General features: G+C 37.5%; 1 protein-coding gene across 2 annotated transcripts in view; it reads left to right on the top strand.

Annotated features, from left to right (window-relative positions):
- Positions 1-1,683: 1,683 nt before the first annotated feature.
- DPP10 (dipeptidyl peptidase like 10) overlaps positions 1,684-21,474 on the top strand; it is a gene marked incomplete at both ends in the record, with an annotated part of 1,304,794 nt that continues 1,285,003 nt past the window's right edge. For both annotated transcript variants that reach the window (XM_082841087.1, XM_082841086.1), the window contains one exon: positions 1,684-1,743. In XM_082841087.1, the coding sequence (XP_082697213.1) occupies positions 1,684-1,743 (60 nt within the window). The remainder of the gene's footprint in view (positions 1,744-21,474) is intronic.

Genomic DNA, 21,474 nt, shown 5'->3' with positions numbered 1-21,474 from the left:
CACACTTGTGATTTAAAATTTTAAACTTTGAATCACAAGATTTCTTAGTCCTTTGGTTGTGCTCACTGTGATGCCTTGATACTGGTACCCCAGATTCTTGGATGTGGCCTTGTCCTGCTTCTTATTAGCTCCATCGTTTTGCCCATGATCTTGTTAATTCCTCTAACACTCCTGCCATTAACCTTTTTGGATTCAGAGTGTCTGATCTTGATTCTGTCGAATCCTTACCTCCACTGTGCTGCAAGAACTATCACCCCCTGAAACTCAGGCATCCTCAAGCATTTGGAGACTCCTGTACAGAATATTTAGATCCCTTTTCCATTTCAGAACAAGACATATATTTTTAATCATGTATAAATTACATTATATCACAAAACTTATTAGTTTATTCCTTCTCATGCTAGAGTTTATCTGTAATGTTCTTGGCCTACTGATAAAGCTTTCTGAAAGCTTCATGCAGTTGAATTTTATAAACTTGGCATTTCAGCAGCAGGATATATTTCTGATGAGTAAAAAGTGTCAGTTTTCAAAACTACTTGAGACATACACACTCAGCCTAAGCCACATCTAATATTTTACAATACACATTGGAAAATAATTTCCTCCATTAAGTCAAGCCTGCTCGATCTCTCATTTCCAACTAGAATAAGTGCATCTTAGTGCTAATGTGACAATTGGGACTGGCGACTCTACAGAAAATTTTTTTCACAACTATTTATGATTTATTTGCCTACAGTGTTCTTTGGGACAGAGAGGCAACTATTTGGGAAGTTGGAGAGGCATGAGCTAACTACCAGTCTGTCCCCCAAAATAAAAACAAATATGGCATCAAGGAAATAGATGGTTAAACATAAAAAAGAGAGGAGAAAAGAAACCATTTTTTTTGGCTTTGGTACAACTTCCAATAACTATTGTATTTGAAAACTTCTTAATATATCATAGGCTTTCTCCCAGCTTACAGAAGATTCAGTGTCTTGGCTGACTGTTACTGCAGAATTTCTGAAATATTGATAGAGAAGGGCAGTCCTTTACTATACAGATATAGAAACCTGCAATCTTAAATTAGGCAACAGGTCCTTTCCAGCATTTACTGGTATTTTGATTGCAAGCACTACCCTAGAAGAAATAAAATTTAGTATCAGAATGAGAATGAATTATGGTAAAAAAAAATCAGGAGAGAGAGAGAGAGGGATACAGAGAAAGAGAGAGAGAAAGATTTATTTTGCACTAAGAAAAGGTGTAAACTGGTTAGAATTAGGGGAGTTGAGAATGTCCCTTTAAACTGTGGTACTGCAATCGATCTCTGTATGTTTTCTGGTACTCATCCCTTTGAAAGGAGAATGAGAGCCAAGATCATTGGCTGTACTCTGAAGCTGTCACATCTCAGTACTGAAAAGGTACAGTGCAAGTGCATTGAAACAGTCTTTAGTTTTCTATTCCATATCGCCAAGAGCTTTGAGAATGATGAACCAAGTGAATGCTTTTTTTAGGGCTGAGATACAGATCCCTCCAATCTGACAGCGTTGCAGCCTCCGGAGTGAGAAAGCAGCAGCAGCAGCAGCAAAAGCAACAGCAGCAGCAAAAGCAACAGCAGCAGCCCAGCTGAAGTCCAGTAGAGGAGACCCGATCCCTAGTTCATCCTGAACTCCACCGGGGAACGTGCACTGTCCAGGGTCCTGAAACATGAACCAAACTGCCAGCGTGTCCCATCACATCAAGTGTCAGCCCTCGAAAACAATCAAGGTAGGACCCAGGTTTTCTCTCTTCTCTCTGCTGCTGTGCATGTATGTTCATTAATTTACCTAACACATGGGCATTGGTATGGCAGGGCACTGACAGTGGCGATACCTAGTTGGTTTGAGTTTGAATTGAAGGTGGATCTGAGTAAAGTGTTCGGTCCTGTTTGTATGTGTACATAGACAGGAGAGAGTAGTTTGCACTAAACGATGGTTTTACCTTGATGACTTTGGCTTTTTTTTGACTGAGAGTCTATCAGCGGTATATTTCAGAAACAAAGTTTAGTGAGCTTCTAGAAGAGTTTCTAATCTATGTCAGTTTTTCTGATGGAATTGGGAACAATTTGCAAGCTGCTGGAAACAGATAATGTTAAATTGAATACAGGTTTTATTACAGTGTTTCATTGTCATATGGATTTGGGACGTCTCATTCTTTCCAAAGAAAAGTGCATCCTTAATTTTGAGTGTTGAACTGGTGGTTATATTGAAGTGATTGTTATAATGAGTATAAAAGACTTGGAGGGAGTATAAAAACATATGTTCTTATGTATGCCACCATACAAGTCAAAAACAGTGAGGTGATTGGAGACACTCTTTAATACAGGTGCTTGTTTTAAACTTGAGGCTTTTCTGACATGGTTAAATGAAAAGGACCAAGCTCAGAATTTTACTGTCCTGTTTTAGTATTAAGTAATGTTTCTGTCATTCTCCTTGTTCTTATTTGGGATGTTCTTACTCCCAAGGAGACTTATAAATAACCAGGTTTCTACTGAAGGATTGACTCTAGCTTGCCATTTATCTGTATTAGATTACTATCTGCGTGAGTACTTTGCATCTGGGGAAAGTAATGGGTTCCTCTGGAACTCTTTTATAGAAAAAACTGATAACCTGATGGATCAACTTTTGTTATTACAATCTCTGATTTCCATACAATTGCATACCTTTTATTGAGGTTCCAAAATTTGAGAAGACTGATTTTATTATTACGTTATTTGGGGGTTATATTTCAGGCCTTTGAAAATACTGCATAGACTGCAATTACAAAAGGAATATAATTTACAGCAATAAGTCTGTTTCTTATGAACTTACCTACCCTCTGTCAGAGTCCTCCAGTGATAAATAGACTGCAAAATGAACACTTTATTTCATTGATCTGCAATTATTTTTAAAAGCAATGAGGTCTCCAGGATATATCAAATGATGCATAATTAGACCCCCATCATAATAAACATACAGTGTTAACTGAAATGATGAAGAACCTAAATTATTAGGATAACTTACACCATCTCTAATTGCAAAAGCATAATATCAATATTTTTCAGCATTGGATTTTCTGCACTGTGTCCAAGTTTAGAAATAAAATATTGGGTTTTAGGATTTAAATTTTTCTCTGTATGTCAGATTCCCACATATGTCAATTATATAAGAATACTGTCACTGACAAATGCCAAAACAGTACATATATGATACTCTACATTGTGATATATAAACTCTAGTGGGAAATACGTGCTGTGGTCTAAAGTGGGGTAGAGTTACTCTGGCGATCTACCTTTGAGTATGTTTAGAAAACCATAAAACGGCTTGTGGTTTTCTGTTTAAGTGTTTGAGGTCATAGGAATCAAGTGTTTTGTTTGTCCTTTTGTGTATTGAGTAAGGACAAATGAATGCTACTTTCTGGGACTTAAAAATCACTTCCCTATTGGTGTTCTAGCATTGACTGCCCTCGGACAAACAGTGGAGGCAGAAAAGAAAATGTTTCTAGTGTCAGGTTTTACATCATCTTGCTGATCTTGCAGATCCTGGCTTTTCGTTCTAACTGCAGCCATTGAATTGAAATGAAAGGCATCATAAAATTGGACAACTCACCACTTAGCAATGTATTATATTAATGGCTTAATGAAGGAATCTTGAATCAAAGCTCTGGGTGGTTTGGTTATTGTATAAGTTAAGTTATTTTGTGCTCCCCCCCCCCCCGCCCCTTGATATTGCTCTGGGGAGCAAAAGATGTGTGATGTTCATAAAGTATATATAGTTGCAAGCATTGAACTATTAAGGGAGTAATTACTTGAGTATTTTCCAATTTGCAGTGGTAAAAGGGGATGAAGGGAAAAGCTCTCTTACTTCAAATTACATGCTCAATTATGAAACATTTATGGCTTTCGTAATTTATACTAAAAATGGCTATCTATATTTAGGTAATGCATTAGTCTATGAGCAAAATGCAGTAACAACTTAAGGAGAAACCGTTAAGAGGAGAGGTTTTTGGAGAGTTATGAGATACTGGAGCTCAAAAGACTCTTTGAACTTTTAGAATCTATCTTGTTTTAAGTGTGGTTTTTTAGAGTTAATTTTTTCTCACTTTTAGAGGTACTATCTGAAAATTTTAAATAAAACTCCCTTATGGAATCTGGTTGGCCTGCAGATAATGATAAATGACCCACTTTGGGGCTCTAGAAATATCCAGATACTTAAGAACTCATAAATTGTTCCATTTTGAAATTCTAAAACCTCTGGGGAATTTTCCTCCATAGTGCAGTGTAATAGACCTCTAGGCAGTTGTTTCCCATTGTCAGTATAGTAAATGCTGGCTGCCCCTTCTCTTGATAGTTTAACCACTGCTAAAAAGAATGCAATGGGAATGAACAAAAATGAATTGTACTGGCTAAAAATAGCTTTAAAGGCCAAAATGTGTAGGCGGACAGAGAACAGGTGTGTGTGTGTGTGTGTGTGTGTGTGCGTTTCCCCACTTGACGTTTAAAACATAATGATATCTGCAGTGGGTCAAAGTTAGCAGTTATTGCCAATGAAGGCTATTTGTGGTTATGGTGGTAACAGAGTTGGAGAAAGAGGGATTAGGTGGAGTCATAATGTGATGAAATGGTTAACATCATTCAGGTGGCTTGACATTTGTTTTTTGTCATTCTGGCCATTAGCCAACTCAACTAGTCCCTGACACATTTTTCCTGATGTGCTTGAGCAGGTGTTTTCTTATAGTCAAAACTGATAAGTGAGAAGAGGGCGGAGGAAGTCAAATAAAGGTGCCAGGCATGTTTTCAGATCACTTTGGATGGATTGTTGAATGCAATGCATTCATAAAGCCCTCTCCCATTTTAGAACTTGTAAAGCGATGAAGCTTTTCCTGAAATGATTGCAGATCTTACCGTCAATGTAGAAGCACTCTAAAAAAGGATCTTTCATTCTGAGATCTGTAATGGAAAGTTTTAAGGACTATCTGGGAATGCTAAATACAGATCTAATCTTGGCTTATTATAAACCTGATTTGTCAAGAATTGTCCCCACCTTGGACGACAAACTTGTTTTTTCCCCTCCCCTATCTTGCCTTCTCTTGGCTACACTGAATGCAAATCAAATCTTCCAGTCAAATCTCTGGACTGAGTTTGCCTTTTTTTCCAGTGGAATTGAAAATTTAGAACTTTGCCTAAAAAATATGAGAGAATTTAAAAATTTCTTTCATATATTAATATAAATCGAACATTCTAGATTTATATTAAAATATGTCTAAGAGTAGTAGAGGAAATCCTCCATCCTTCTTTTGAAGTTAGAAGTTGGGCATAAATTATCTAGGGTTGGTGATTCCTGGATCAGGAATCATATATATTTTATTATGGTAACTTCCAAATATAGTAAACAATATTACTTTATTTTTCCCATCTAGTGATCTTTTCATATCAGTCTCTCTCCTTCCCTTTCCCCTTTTCAAGACTTGCCTGGTTTATTCTACTCCTGCCTTCACACCCAGGTTCCCAGTCCTATGTAGAAAAGGATCCCAAGGTCTAAAAGTCTTAGTTTCATTCTATTCCTGCTGGAGTAGCTGAACGCTTTTACAAAATATATTTGAACGAGTCTTTAGGATTTTCATTGTCTTTGGAGTAGAACATCTATGAACAGGCAAACTCTTTTCATCATAATTTTGACTGATTTTTATACTGTAATATTAAAATGTTATTATGCTAGTAAAACCTTTTTACCCTACCACCTCTAACCCCCAGCCCCGTTCAAAATTATGGTATAAGAAACAGGGAATAAAACAAAATGAAGTAAAAGAGAATGAAAATTCTATAACAAATAATTTTTGTTAAACCTGTGGGCTTGACGGTGTGTGGTGGTTAGAAAATGATTTCTGTCTTTAGCAAATTGGTATTTTGCAGTGTGACACTGTGATGAGTTGGCATGGTAAGACTGACTTGGAATTATATCAACTGGCATCTCAGTGGTTGTTAATTCCACACCTCTAGCCTAAAGGATGGGCACCACATCTGTATTTCACATGGTACTTGAGCTGGTGTTGCAATTGAGTCTTAGAGTGTTCCATAATTATATAACCAAATTACATCCACAAAAACTTAAAAATGCAAAAGCATATAAGAAAAAACCCTCCTCTTTATGTCATCACAATATACAAAATGTAACCCCCCAAATTTTACTATTATATGAAATTCTAAGTGCAAAGGTTATAATAGACTTCTGAATTGTATCTTTCTTAGAGATCCATCTTGGTCCTAATCCTGAGGACTTTAGTCATAAGGAAAAAAAAGAAAGAAACTTTATTAAATTATGATCTCAACACGGACTCAGACACTCAGCACGGACTCAGACTAAAGAAAAAGTCATCATCTGTATTCAGTGACTTCTACAGTTCCACTTGGCAAGGAACATACTTTTTTTTTTCAGCATTAGGAGACTGGGTCATTCTCTTAAGTGGTGTTGTTTGGGGAAGCCAGAGAGAAGGCTTACAAAAAATTAGAATGAAGGATCTTGTGTGTGAGAATTTTTTTCCTCTCTCTCAGAAATAGTCTACCTCTTTTTAATTATTCTGACACAGCTTCCCATATGCTTAGGCAAAAATAACAGCCTGTGATAAACATGAATAGGACCACAAGTTAGAAATTCTGCTGATGACCAATTTATAGTCGTTTACAATCTGAATTTACTGCCAAGTATTTAAACTTTAAAAGATTATAGGGCAATTTTATTTTAAATAACTATCAATTAAACTGTTTTATAAGGAAGTAGTAAAGGTTTATGTTTTCTTTTTAGTAAAGAGTGACAATGTTATAATGATTGGCCAGTTTTTGTATTTTGTTGGCTTTTTTCTTAATAAAATAGAAAAAAAAACAGTTTCTCTTTTAATTTGATATTTATAGCATTTAAATAGCAACTTTTACTTCAAAGAAATATTGTCATATAATATTTTATTGAGGTAAATTTGAAAGATTTTAGAAAATACTTAATACTTCATTTTTCTAGAAACCCATGTTTTGGTCAGATAGTAAAGGCATTCTCGATGATAAATTTGTGATGACAAACCACTCTTTGTCACTGAAAAGCTGTTGTTCTACAAATGTAGCACAGAATAAATAAGCTCAAGTAATGCTTCTTAAAGCATCATCCCTGAGCCAATAGCACCAGCATCCCCCGTGGACTTGGTAGAAATGCAAATTCCTGGGCTCTACCCAGACCTAATCAATGGAAAACCCTGCGGGTAGGGCCCAGCAATCTGTGTTTTAACAAGCCCTCTGGGTGATTGGATATGTATTAAAATTTCAGAAACACTGAGCTAAAAGAATACAGAATAAGGCACACTTGTGCTGTGATCCACCTGTAAGATTTGACTGTTTGGGTATCATAGATGGAGTCTGAAGAACTTCAGAATGATACTTAATTAAGGTCATTAAATAACATGAATTCTACGAGAGCCGAGATCTCATCAGGTTCATCTCTTCTATCATTCACAGGGCTTATTTGATACAAAGCCCTGAATACAGTAGACATCAAATATATATTTGTTGATTATTAAATGACTGCAAAAGTCTATCAGCTCTAAGATGAACTAAGTCAATTTTTAAAATCTTGTTTAATAGGTAAGCAGGTTGGAAGCCTTGCTCTCTCTTTTAAATTCATAGCAAGTTTCTCAGAAATGTGTATTCACATTTTGTTTGGCTTTTGATGGTTCTGTTCTCTGATTTTGGTTTGAGGCCATCTGGTAGTCAACACTTTTTGGTAACTAGGGAGATCCACAGTCACACTAAGCCGGAAGTGTGCTGGGTAAGTGTCTTCCTCCTTGCCAGCTTCCTCTGAAACTTGGCAAAACTACGGTAGGCAGGAGTGTCACTATGGCCTTTCCCCCTCTCTTCATGAATACTCTTTAGCCCTTGGATATAGGCCACGTTGGTAGGATATAATTGGCAGCACTATACCAAAATTAATCATCATCTTCAACCCTGACCTCCCATTGACAGAACTAGTGTGGTGTTCCAGTAGCAGAACTAGATTTAAGCTGGGTGATAAGCTTTGAAATAAAGAAAGTTTACCTTCTGAACAGGCTTATTTCTTGGAAATTCTTCAGAATTTTGTTTGGTTTTTACAGTTACCATTGGGAAGAAAGATCAAATGCACACAGCCTACCCTACCACCTGTGAATGGAGTGGAAGGCAGATTGGTTGAGTTTTCCTTTGGAGGGTCATCCTTAACTTGAATTCTCACTTCCCCAATACCACCATGAATCATGTGATCTTAGCTAAGGCAATTAACCCTGTCAAGGCTTTTCTTCCCACTAACAGAAGGGCAATAAACTTAAATTACCTCCCCCCAAAAATGCTATGTAAGTGCTTTGTATTATAATTTGTTCTAGTAGCAATTTTTAACGGATATGACATTTTCATAGAGAGGTGTATAGTGAGAATCAATTTTTATGACATAAAAGCTGAGAATTTTATTTGCAATTATTATTAACTATAATGAGGATAAAACTCATTTTGAAGTCACCAGGGAGCTGAAAAGTATCTTCTAATATTGTAGTAACATCTGCAAGATTTCATCATGAACCTGTACCAGAAAAGTAGGGAGAAAAGGAGACTGAGTTTAAATGACATCTAAAGGACTGATTAATTCAATAAAAAATGCAGTCACTCATCCTGGTGCTGTGCGACAAAAAATGGAAGATACCTAGGGTAGCTGCATGGATTGTACATTGAATTGAGGAGATATTTTATCATGATATGGATACAGCCTTCCTACTACCTCTGTGCTCACTGTTTCCTTTGTCTCATCTCATTCCACACAGTGGTCCTTTTAACAGACCCATATTCTTACCTGAAATCTCATACAGAATTTTCTCAGTGAAAGTTCTCAGACTCCCCTAGGCAAGCTGTCATAGTCTCTAATCATCTGTGTTCTCACATTGTCTTCTCTGTACCTGATTAATAACAACTCATCTTCTGAGTTATAATTATTTGTTTCCATATAAGTCTCTCTACTAGCTCTTAAAGGAATCTTAAAGGGTCTCTATCTTTTATTTTTTGTACTTCCGATGTCTAGCCCAACAGCTGGTGCCTAGCAGGTGCTCAATTAAGATTCTCTGAATGAAAGAACAGTCAAAGAAGGTTATAAACTCCTTTGTCTTCCTAAGAGATGCAGCCTGACTTCTGGGTTCAGAAACATGCTAGTTCTCCTTGACCCACGCAGAGCTAAAGGTTTTACTTTAAAATATGTAAACAACATTTGGAGAGGTGACAAAGGGGCCACACAGCTTTTGACAACATATATGCTAGTCCTCTTGGGGATGAGTGGTTTCTGTAAGTCAAAAATAGGTTTCATATTATGAGTGTCTTTCTACATTAGGGTTAAGGAAAGTCTGTATCCAAACAGAGACACTCTCTGTCCCTGTTTTGGGGCTCGTGTTAGCATAGCAGACACTAGTTGCTGCTGATTTTAATGGATAGGTAATTTCCAAGACCAATCACTGCTGCTGGATTGAAAAACACCACTTCTCGCAACTTTGGGTTCCAGGATTTGGCCTAAAGAAAAATGGATTCCACTTTATTTTAATGGAAAGTAAATAGCATGAGAGTACTTATTGTACTTAATAGATGGGCCCTTTACTTTAATATTTCTTTTTTGAGACAGTGAAAGAATTAGGGCAGAGAGACTATGCAAGACAGATATTCTTAATCAAGGAAGGGCAGCTATGGTAAAATTTTTCCTTTATGTATGTTCTCTGAAGGAAATAAAATCCAGTGAAAGGACAGACTCAAGAAATGTTGATTTGTGATCGGTGAGCACAGTATGATGTGATGGATAGAGACTTGGACTGACTCTTTGCATTGTTCAGTCATTCAACATTTAGTGAAAGAGGATTTAAATGTGAATAGGGTGATAATACTTGTTATTAAGAAGTACAGCCTAGGATACAAATTAATACAATTATAATATAAAATGATAAGTGCTAGATGAGGCCAATGCAAGATTTTGGGGGAGCATTCACAGAGTTCAAACCAGAATTCTACATAGGAGTTAGATTGGTAGAAGAAAATATTCCAGGCACAAAGAAAACGTGTAAAAGATGCAGAAGCAAGGCAATGCAATTCTGATGAAAGCATTGTTTAGTTGAAACTGACTATATTATAAGGTGCAAATAATTAGGAGTGAAAAATGAGGTTGCAAATACATATGGGAGGGCTGAAAGCACTGTTTTTCAGAATGTGACTGTATTCTGAGGGCAAAGCTTAAGGGCAAAGAGTACGAAGACAAGATCACGAGATTTGAATTCAGGATCCAATTCTGTGACCTTGGGAAGCCTTCCTGAGGTCTTTAGGTAGAAAGTGAAGATGGTGACACGTTCCTGGTCCATCTTTCAGGATAATCCAAGTATAAGATATTATTAGCCAGACAGGTGTTACTGAAGGTAAATCTTAGTAAGAACAAAAGATTTATTCATTAGCTTGATTTAGTACCATGCAAGTTTATGAACTCTAATGACAGCTGGTCTTTAAAGGCTTTAGTTTACTGGTAGCTTTTTAATTTAAAAAGCTTTTTTTGAGTAATGACAATCATTGGGCTATACCAAAACTTTTTGTCTTTACTATTTGAATATTATATACAGATAACCGTTTTCCTGGTATTCTGGTTGCTAACTGTCTTTTCAACAATGCCCAATGACATATGAATGGCCTCTGTTAGTGACATTAGATTTTAGTATAATGAATTCCTGGAAATTTCAGAGGTAGAGGTGTGAAAGTTCTTTTCTTGCTAGTCTCCTAATTATGCATTAAGCCATGTGTTTTCTTTAATACAGATACCTTAGGTTTCTTGAAGGATTAGTTCCAAAGGTCTCTCTCCAAGGCTCACACTTTTTCAGAGAAAACAGGGAAGATTAAAGTACATTTGATGTGTTACAATTCCGCAGCCATAAAATTTGAGATGTTTCTTACAGATGCTGTACTCTGGATTCTCACTTTGCAGACAAAAAATCTGAGGTTTAAAAAGGGAAGTTAGGTGAGGTGAGAGTTGTTCCTTTCATCCTTTTAAATAGGAGACACACACACACACACACACACACACACACACACACACACACACACACACACACACACACACACACACACACACACCCAACCATCCTGCATGATTGTCTCATGATTAATACTTGGTATGGCTATGGTCCTTTGAGGTCTGGGGTAAGTTAAAGAATATGTAGATTTTATTTATCAAGGTGCTTTTAGCTGAAAGTGTTAGAAAATAACAAAATTCTATATGACTTGGTTAGAAGAACCAGAAAAGAATAGTAATTTCACAAAATGAAAAGTCCCTTGATAGAGCACTTCAAGAGTCAGTTAATTTGGTGCTCAAATAGCTCGTGCCAGGGCCCAGGTTCTCTGCACCATCACACTTTGTCTTTCTCAGACTAGCTGCTTCAGTTCCATAATTGGCGTGCAGACCTGACAACTGACCATGTGCAGTGGACAAAGAGAAGTTTCTTCCTTTGAGTTTCTTTTTAGGAAAAAGTCCTACACATTATTTCCCCTCAACTTTTCTTGCCTAGAATTGTCTTATGCCAGTTCCTTACCCATTGTGCTTGACGACGCATATGGTTAAGTTGAGGAAGTAGAGGTGGTGGCTAACCAAATAAACATGGGGTTCTGTTAGAAACAGGGAGGTTAGACGGTTTTGAAGGAGGAAAAAATATGCACCACAGAGATCAGCAAGAAGGATTTTAGAATTTGATGGACATGGAATGTACACCATACTGTGAAAGACAGATAATGCCATGGTCTAAGAACTGTTTCAACAAAGATGTAACAAACTGAAACACAACACTGACTCTGTCTCATGGCAGAGATACCGTCCATCACTTTGGAGCAAAAGGGTAGGAAGAGAGGGTCCCAAGATTGCCTCATTCAGGTAGCCTTATCTCCTTTGATATTAAATATGACTCAGTAGCCAATCACTTTTTTTTTTATAGCCAATCACCTTGCATTGTGTTTTCATTTTTTTTCTATTACAGAAATTTAATTCTTAGTTTACTTCCCAAAACAAGAATTTTAGTACCATGTAATTTCACAGGTAAATTCTAATAATCAATACAGAAATAAGTTATTTCTTCAAAAATTTTTTGCTAAATTTTGAGGTGGAGAGGACCCTTCTCTACTCAGTTCATCTGATCATTATTGTACTATTATTATTATACAGTTGTTTTTTGGACATTTTCTCAACATTTAAAAAATTCTCTTTGAATTTCTTTTTAAAATAGAAAGCAGTCTAAATCTTTTTTTCAACTTTGAAATATTCTGTTTTTTTAAATTAATTTTTATGGGAGTATAGTGGATTTACAATGTTGTGTTAGTTTCTGCTATACAGCAAAGCGAATCAGTTATACATATATATATATATGTGTGTGTATATATATATATATATCTCCACTCTTTTTTAGATTGTGTTTTCATTTTTCACACATCATTGGGCACTTTTCTTTTTGAGGAAGATGAGGGGAACTGGTGATATTCTTTATCATATAATTAGGGTTGCTCAAGGCCTATTACAGCGACCTCTTCTTTGGTACCTCTAAGGACTTGGAGCCCTTATGCCTCCAAAGTTGAGAGGTAACATAATAACTGTGATTAGATGTACAGTTGAAACTGTGGTAGCTGGAGATAGCATGTCCCATGTAAAGACACACCAGAACAAAGTCCACTCCCCTTCCCCACGAAATATCTTGGAGAGGTATTTATGATGGGACACTACGACTACGTGGAATCACACCAAAAATAATTTTTCAGGGGGCTCAGTATCTCTGGTCTGCAACTCTGGCTGTGTGATGTTGGTAAATACTATGGATTTAATTACCAGATGCTGAACACCAACAGACATGTCTGGCACCCAGACTTCTCCCTTGGTCTCTATCCTCAGATGTTGCTCTTTCATATAGATGTTTATAGATGTTTCATATAGATGTGTAACAGGCATTATAAACTTATCACAGTAAAATCAGAACTTCTGATACTTGCTGACTACCCTTCTTTCACCTAACATCATTACATGAGTCCACCATCTTCTTTTCAGAGACTCAAACCAAAAACCTAAAGATTATTTTTTCCTCTCTTCTCTTCAGTCCACCTTTCAATCCATCAAAAGTCCTGTCCATTCCACCTCCTAAATGTATCTTCAGTCTAACCTCTTCTCTTCACCTACACCAAGATCCCCCAAACTGCACGCACATGCACATTTCATCTGAGTTATGGCAACAACTTCAAAGGACTCCTGACTTCCAGCAGGCCTTACCGCGGTTAATTCTCCACTCCCCAGCCGAGCGGTGGTTTTAAAATATGACTCTAATCACTTCGCACTCCTGGTTTAGATCTTAACATTGCTTTTAGAAAACAACCCCAGGTCCTTAACCTTACCCTGATGACCCTGCATTGATCTGGCCTCTGTTCTTCCCTATGACCCTACTGTGTCCCATTCTCTCGCCCCAACTTCACCCCATGATTCTCCAGCAAAACTGGCCTCCTTTCTGAGCCTAAAACATTGTGAGCTCTTTGCCGTACCATGGTCTCTGTGCTTCTTTTCATTGTCTAAGAACTCTTTTTCCTGCGACTTTCCATAGCACCTTTCTGGTTTCAACTCAGGCCACTTCTGATGGACTCTGCCCATCTAGGTTGTGGTCACCCCTGTGTTGGTGCCGCAGAAACTCATAACCAAAAGTGGCGATTTTCTTCTGTTATTCCCATAGTGCCTCTCCCAAAGTCTCCAACCCACAGGGGAGCGAGGCACTCTTCCTTCTCTGAAAGGAAGAGTGCCTTCCTTCCTTCTCTTAATCTTTGTTATATTCCCTGTCAGAACCCTTGTAGAAAAGGGTTTTACTTCATAAAAGAACGTTTCTAGATTCTGGTTTCCAATTCTTTCCTAATCACTATGTTAGTTCAACAAATATTTAGCGAGTATATAATAAATACCGTGTTGCACAGATGAGGATACCATAAAGCATAAGACACAGGACCAGTCTTTAAGAGGAGTACATTCTGGCTTCTTTTCTCCTCTCCCTTTGCCTGGGATGAAGGAGGAGGACGCGGAAAACTAAGTCCTTGATGACAGTACAGCATGAATGTCCTCTGGGAGATCAGAGAATGTGCACCGTTCTCCAGTTTGATTGAAGGAGTAAAATTTGAACTGATTCTTGATGGGCAAGCAATAGTAATCTTGGTGAAGAATATGGGAGAAAGGGACATTCCAGATAGTGGAATGTGCGAAGGCACCCTGGTAAGGGAGAGCCCGACCCCGACCACCATAATTATGGCCATCATTACCATTTTGAGATACTCACAGCTCTAGGTGCTTTTATGGGACATTTCTAATTCCCACGATGACTAAGCAAGGAAAGGGTTATTATTCTTATTTCATAAATAAGAACTTTAATTTGTCTCAAGTTTCTGAGACCATAAGAAGTGGAGCTCATATTTGAACCCTGATAAGTTTGTTACAAAACTCGAGCTGACAGCTCGGGTTTCCTGGCTTCTATTTCAGTGTTCTCTCTGCTCTCTCATGCTCCCACAAGCTCTACGAAGCTGGTTGTTGGTATCCAGGGTCCTCTGCTGTTTTAAGCCTCTAAATCAAGGTTTACTGTTTTTCCCACAGGAATGCCCTCTGTCCCTCCTTTTCGCCTGTCTGGCAGATAATGCCATTGTGGACTCTTCACAGGCAATTCCTCTCCTCTCTGAAACTTTGCCTCTTCCTCACTCTCTTGCCTTTCTATATACTTATCTTCTTATCCTCTCCCTTCACCCTCTTCCTTATCCTATCGGCCCTTGCCCTCACAACCCAGCTAGAGCCGAAATGTAGGGTCCTCGAGGCAAAGGTGGTATCTCATTTGTTATTATGACCGTAGCGTTTAGTACCATTCCTGACATGAAGTGAAAACTCAGAAAGGGCTTGCTGAATGAATGAATGAGTAAGCAAAGGCCATATAACATGGAGAATGATATGTTACTGCTCCAGAATATTCTTTATAATATTAATGTTTCCTTTCATTTGATATATAGTCACATGGCTCTCATTCTGGGTGAAATGTAAGTATGAGAAAAGAAGCCAATTATGTTTGTGCTTTTTTCAAAGAATTTTCTTCCCCCATTGTGTGTGTGTGTTTGCATGTGTGTGTGCATGTGTGTGTGAGAGACACACACAGGCAATATGAGAGCTGAGTTTTTAAAATGTAAATATGGTTGAAATTGGCTTATTGCTAAGTTCTTTCATTGGTGTTTAGATGAAAAGATTTTAAAGTCATTTCAAATGTGGAGAAACTATTTTTTTGAGAATGGGAATTTTCCATAAGAAGAAAATATTTTCTGAGCACCTACTCTGTGCTAGGACCTCTCTTACCAGCAAATTCATTTATTTTTTACCTCTTTGCTGCTAAGGAAGTAGTGGGAACCTGTATTTTAATTAGCTGATCTTAGTCAAGCCCTCTGCATTCAGCGTATCTTTTAACATTACAGGGACGACACGAGCCTTATTCTACCAAAAAGTATTAAGGGCTTAAGGATCTGAGTGAGGAAAATGTAGAGTTGGGCCTTGACTTCATAGTTCAGGCTCTTTTTGTTATACCACATGGTAATATTGCTTATAGAAAACATATAATTTAAGGGATCTTTATTCTAAAACATGTAAGCACTTGATTTCCCAGGCAGTCATTGCATGCTGACAGATTTGTCTTTGCAAAGTCTCACATTTTCACAATCACCACCATATTTATGTCCTTTTCATGTATCACTAATGGATGGGGCCAGTTTGGAAACAGGAGAACTGGGAACCCAGGATTCAATGCAGGAGAAACAGTACAGAGTCCAGAAAGTGTATCTGATGGGAACACCAAATAGAACATAACAACATCAACTAATTTCCGAGGATAGCTTAGGGCCTGGGAGAGACTGGACATTCGGGAACAAGATGAACAGGATGAACAGTGATTTTTAGGTCCATTTGGACTAACAACCCAAGCAGAGGAGTCTGTAGCAATCTGGGCCTAACTAGAGCCAGAATAAGAATATTAACAACAGCAACCATGACAGTGTTCTAAATATTTGCAGAACATTTTTAGATAGCTTCTTACTGACTGTCAACTACAATGCTGTGAAACACATATACTTACTATTGGTAGGATATGACAAAATGAAGAAGGAAATATGTGGTGTTGGAATAAGGAAAATAGCAGTATGTAATGAAGTATGAATATACTACACAGTTTTGTAAATTGCAACAGATTTTGGAAAGGCAGCTGCTAAGGAGTGTAATTGTAATTGTTAGGCAAATATTTGGAGCATTTAAAGTACTTGGCTAAATTTTTCCTCATCAGCAAAATAGGCAAAGGAGGCAACTTGTGTTCTGGAGACCACTGGAGTGTGATAGGCTAAGGGCACATAAGAAGCTAGGACCAAGCTAGGCAAAGATGGCAACAAATATATCGCACTGCACATGCTCTGTTCCTGGCACTATGGTTATAGAGGCCAAGTTCTGCTGCTGTTGGTACAAGGTCCATCAGCAATAAGAAAAGCCAAGAAAGCCAAGGGTGGATATAGAAAACAGCTGGTAGAAGTGGGGCTGTCCATGTCCTATTCAGCTCCATCTTGGGGGGAAGATTTGAGAAAGAATTTGAAATGAGTTTGTGGAATAGACCTAGGAGGGTAGTCTTGGGTAAATAAATAAACACTGAATGTTCAGATGATATCAGAGACTGTGTATCTGTTCTGGCTTCCACTGAGACTCTGTCAGTCAGTGCAAATAAATTTAAGATTTCTTTGTCCACTTGGTTTCACTCGATCTCAGTTGCTCTAACTCCAGATTTCTCAACCTTGGCACCATTGACATGTTGGATCAGATCATTCTTTGCTATGAGGGCTGACCTGTGCACTGTAAGATGTTTAACAGCATCCCTGGCCTCTACCTGTCAGTAGCACTCTCCCCAGTTATGACTAAAAGGTCTCCAGATATTGCTCAATGTTCTCTGGGAAGCAAAATTGCTCCTGGTTGAGAGCCACTGGCCTAACTGGTAGCCATTGCTACAGGTGAGAGAGGGCTTTGAGAGTAAATGAGGCTTCTTCTGGTCTCATGGATCTTTTGAATTGAGAGTTGCTGTGCCACTCTATCCCTGGGCCGTTCTGACACGGAGGATGGTTGAGCCACCTGAAGGGCAATCAGAATATTGACTAATTATCATCTGAGGTTTATAGATAAAGGGATTCAGTCAGAGAGCTAGAGATCTGTCCCCACATCACACGGAGGAACTGATACTTGAACCCCAATTATAACACTATGCCCCATCTCTTTTCTCTATAACAAGTGGCTTTTATCCCAGGCTTTGCAGATTCCCCAAACCTTAGGTACTGAGGGAAAGGGGAAATAGATCGGACTTTGGGTCCTCCTGCACTTCCACCCATCCCTAGTTTTACCTTGGCCACAGCAGCATTACTATCACCATCCTATGTTGATAATGGTTTTATTTTTCTACTAAAGTAATAACAGATAAAATCCTCTGCATTATCCTTTACACAGAGAGAAGCTCAACAATATTTCTTACTGTTTTCAAGAGTAAGGCAAGCTGAGGCTGCAGGGGTATTAAGTTTGCTAACCTACAAGGTAGAAATTTAATAGGGACTGGGACCCACAAAGGCCGTTTTCTTTATCCATTCTTGGTCTCTTTCCAGAAAAAGTCATCCTGCCTCCATATTTCACTTTTCTAGGCTATCCTGAATTATTGTGCCAGAGTTATCTTCTGGCAGAGACTTGAGAAATTTTACCCCATTCTTGAGAATCTAAATTCTCATCCTGCTAACATCTTGCTTGGCAATCTTCAAATTCTATATTAATCCAGGAATTTCTAACTCTCCCCTTTTTCATAAAATAGGGATCAGCTCCGGGCAAGAGAAACACAGCTTGACAACTCACATCTCCGGTATCTGCCTGTCATGATATCTGAAAATCTACATTTAGAGATTGAGTTTGTTAAATGAAGAGATTGACTTCTGCAGTTATCATTTTTCTTAAAAGCAGATGAACTCGAAAATTTTGACATATGTATATTTTGTCAGCCAAAGACAAACCATCTATTTTGGGAGGCAATATTGCATACTTGTGAATTGTGTGCTTTGGAATGTGTGCTTTGGAGTTAAACTGCCTCAGTTCATATTCCAGGTTGCCACTTTTAGCAATATTATCTCAGACAAGTCTTCTAAATTTTTATGAACCTCCTTTTCTCCTCTGTAAGGTGGGGTGATAATGCTCTCTATATTGGAGTTATTGGAATTAAATGAGATAATATATGTAGAGCATTTTAAAAAATACTCAAAAATCATTTCCAGTTCCATTGTTATTACTACTTTATTCCCAGGGGACCATCCTGCATGCATATTATAAATTAAAGAAGTCATTGATAAGAACAATATTGGAGGTTATCTTGGCAATTTCACAATCTTCTCTGAGTTATCAGAAAACAAAGGTTATAATGAATAGATCAATAAAAATATAACTTCAGCAAGGAAAAATGATATTAAATGAATTATAATATATTAAATCATCCCAATAAAAATCAAATTCTTACTGTAATAAGCCAGTAGAGCCCCTGTAGTAGACATTTTAAAATGTGATATACTTTTCTCCCTATTATAAATTCGGTCTTAAGTGGATTGGTAGGCGTCTAGTGAAGTTTCCACTGTCTTGTTTGACTATTTCCAGAGGACCAAGGATTCCTGAAAGGGTGAGTTTTGCCTTATACATTAAAGAGAACTTTAAGAAAGAAGTGTGAGGGTCACTAGACGTTACATCAAGTATTTGATATTTTAGATACAAAAAAGTCTTAGAAAAACTAGATAATTAACATATTTACCTAAATAAGTGTTGTCTGACTAACCATTTTATCATATTCTTAATCCAGATCTTAGAAATAGAAGAATAGTGTAGTCAAATCGCTATTACCTTTACTAATTGAGTAAATTCTAGAAATGTTAAGAGAAGTATAGCGCAGGAGCTAAATCAATGTTTGCAGAATGAACGTTGAAAACTTTTGGTTCTTAATGGTTGCCCTTCCCTACACCATGCATGTTCTTACTGTTGCCATGACCTTTTCTGTTAGCCAGCTGGACACTGTCACACAACATGTTAAATGCACCACTGGGTGATGTAACCAGTGATTTGGGCATTATGCCAAGGCAGGTTTTGCTCTAGGGACCTAAATTATTAATACTCATGTCACTGATTTTATTACCCTGTGGTATATGTTACATGCTGCTTGACAATATTTGTCGTAAGAAGTAGACTTCACATAGATCTAGAAAGACCCAGATCTATGTAAGATCTACTTGCAGAGACTGGTGTCAAAACATTCTATGAAACCTGGGAAAATCATGTATTTCTTCCTTTTTTTCTTCCCTAGGCTTCCCCTATTTCATAATAGTGCAAAGCCGATGGAATTGGGTCGGGATCGCTTCTGTATCAAGGTCTCAAAATAAGCTCTCTTTCATTCCAAAAGGATACAAACAATTTAGATTAAAGAGCAATGAATATCATTTAGTTTATCATAAGGCACTGCCATTCCTACATAACATTTTTGCTATGAAATCTCTATGTTAATAGTGTTTTCTCATTTTATGTCACTGAGTGCAAGGCCTTATACCATTACTTTAATTATGCTGTGCCTGATTTTTTTTTCTTCTTCTTCTTTTCTTGAGTTGTAGTAAAGACAGTCACATCCTGCTGTTACCATGACTTACTACCCCTGCCATTCATACCTGGGGGAACTCCTTGGCTGCCATGGCCTGTGTAGCGACAGGTTATTCCTTGCTGGACGTAAAGCACAGTGGGATTAAAGCCATTCTCATCTCCTGAAGTCCTCTTACAAACCATCTACCCAGGTGTGTTAAACTAAGGAAAATATCTTCTATTTTCTCCCAAAGATTATAAACAGCAATATGCTGGGATGATAGCGGGGCTGGATATGAGAAAAAAGAGAGTAACCTGCTTTCTGAAAAATCATTCAATTGCAACCAGATACATTCTCAGATGGTTACTTTTTATTTTATGTTTTAAATTCTACGAGTATATGTTTGTGTTGAAATTTCTGAGTTAAAAAAAAAATTTGGAAACTTACAAACAAAAAGTTCCATGCTAGTAAACCTCAGTCTTTTCTTATATTTTGGTATACTACTGATTGTTTACAATCTGTAGACATTTTGCATATAAATTAAGATTAGTTGATATATCTAGAGTTATTGGTTCGACCAAAAAGTTTGTTCGGGTTTTTCCCTAACATCTTAACGAAAAACCGAGATGAACTTTTTCACCAACCCAATAATTAAACCATTCCCTCTCTACAAAAGAAGCTCACTTGTCTGAACTGCAGTAATTCTGAATATATAATGATTTAGATGCACCTATTATAACTGCATAGTTAAAAAGAAAATAACTGCTGGGATAATTCAAAATTTAAACAGGATAACGCAGAGTGTACATTTAAACTACTTATATAAAAGACTTTTTCAAGCTCTCCATATTATGGAAAATATGTATCCTCTTAGCATTACTCTTATCTGTTCACTAAAGACCAATTCTCTTTTAGGTCGTTCTTGCTCTAATGTCAGTTTGGTAGCTTAGTTTGTGTTGCTCTCTGTGTATGAAACTAACAAAACTGCGTATTTTTCAGTAGACATCAGTCTTTCATTAATTCAGAATGCCTATTCCTTTAATGAATCCAAATTAGAAATTATGTTTCTCCCCAAACAAAATGTATCCTCACATCAATTAAATGAGAGTTTTTGATGAAATACTCGCTAACAGAGAGTAAGTAATTGAGATATAATTGTTTGTAGATGAAAAATAAGTACCACTTTCATGGAAAATGTGAGTTTAATGCTGATGATTTCCATGATTATGATGTGTTCTATGTGGCTTTTTATACCACTGTTTTGGAAGCATTCAGAATACCAGTTGAGGCAAAAGCATCTTAATGTTTGTTTTAGTGTTTGGCAACAAATACAGTCTATAAAATATGTAATAGTTAATATTAAAAGCTCATGCCAGATTGTAACTAACATAAAGAGTTTATTCAGTCTCTTTAAACGCATCGATTTAAAACTACATCCGAATGAGTTTTCATTTAGCATTTGGGTTTCTTAGGATTTTCAGCAGGTGAGCTCTGGCGAAGTTACGGGGTGTGTGTTCTCCCCTGATTGGCACACCCTGCAAAGCAACGACTCTTAATGTACACGCCTCAATCCTTCTTTTAAGGATCGGCTGGTGGCAAGCACCTTCAGTGCCCATGGGGTTTGCCGAGTGAGCAGAGCACAGAAAGCTCTCCTTTTGAGCCATTTATGTAGGAGGGAGAAGATGGTAAGAAGTGTCAGGCGTACAGATCTCTCCTTGTCCCATTGATTCACCAGGAGAGAACACTTTTCTTCAT

This window comes from Leucopleurus acutus, assembly GCF_964270905.1.
Source record: "Leucopleurus acutus genome assembly, chromosome: 6".
Taxonomy (NCBI): Eukaryota; Metazoa; Chordata; class Mammalia; order Artiodactyla; family Delphinidae; genus Leucopleurus; species Leucopleurus acutus.
Note: the sequence above shows the minus strand (reverse complement) of the source record. Positions and strands in the feature narration are given on the sequence as shown.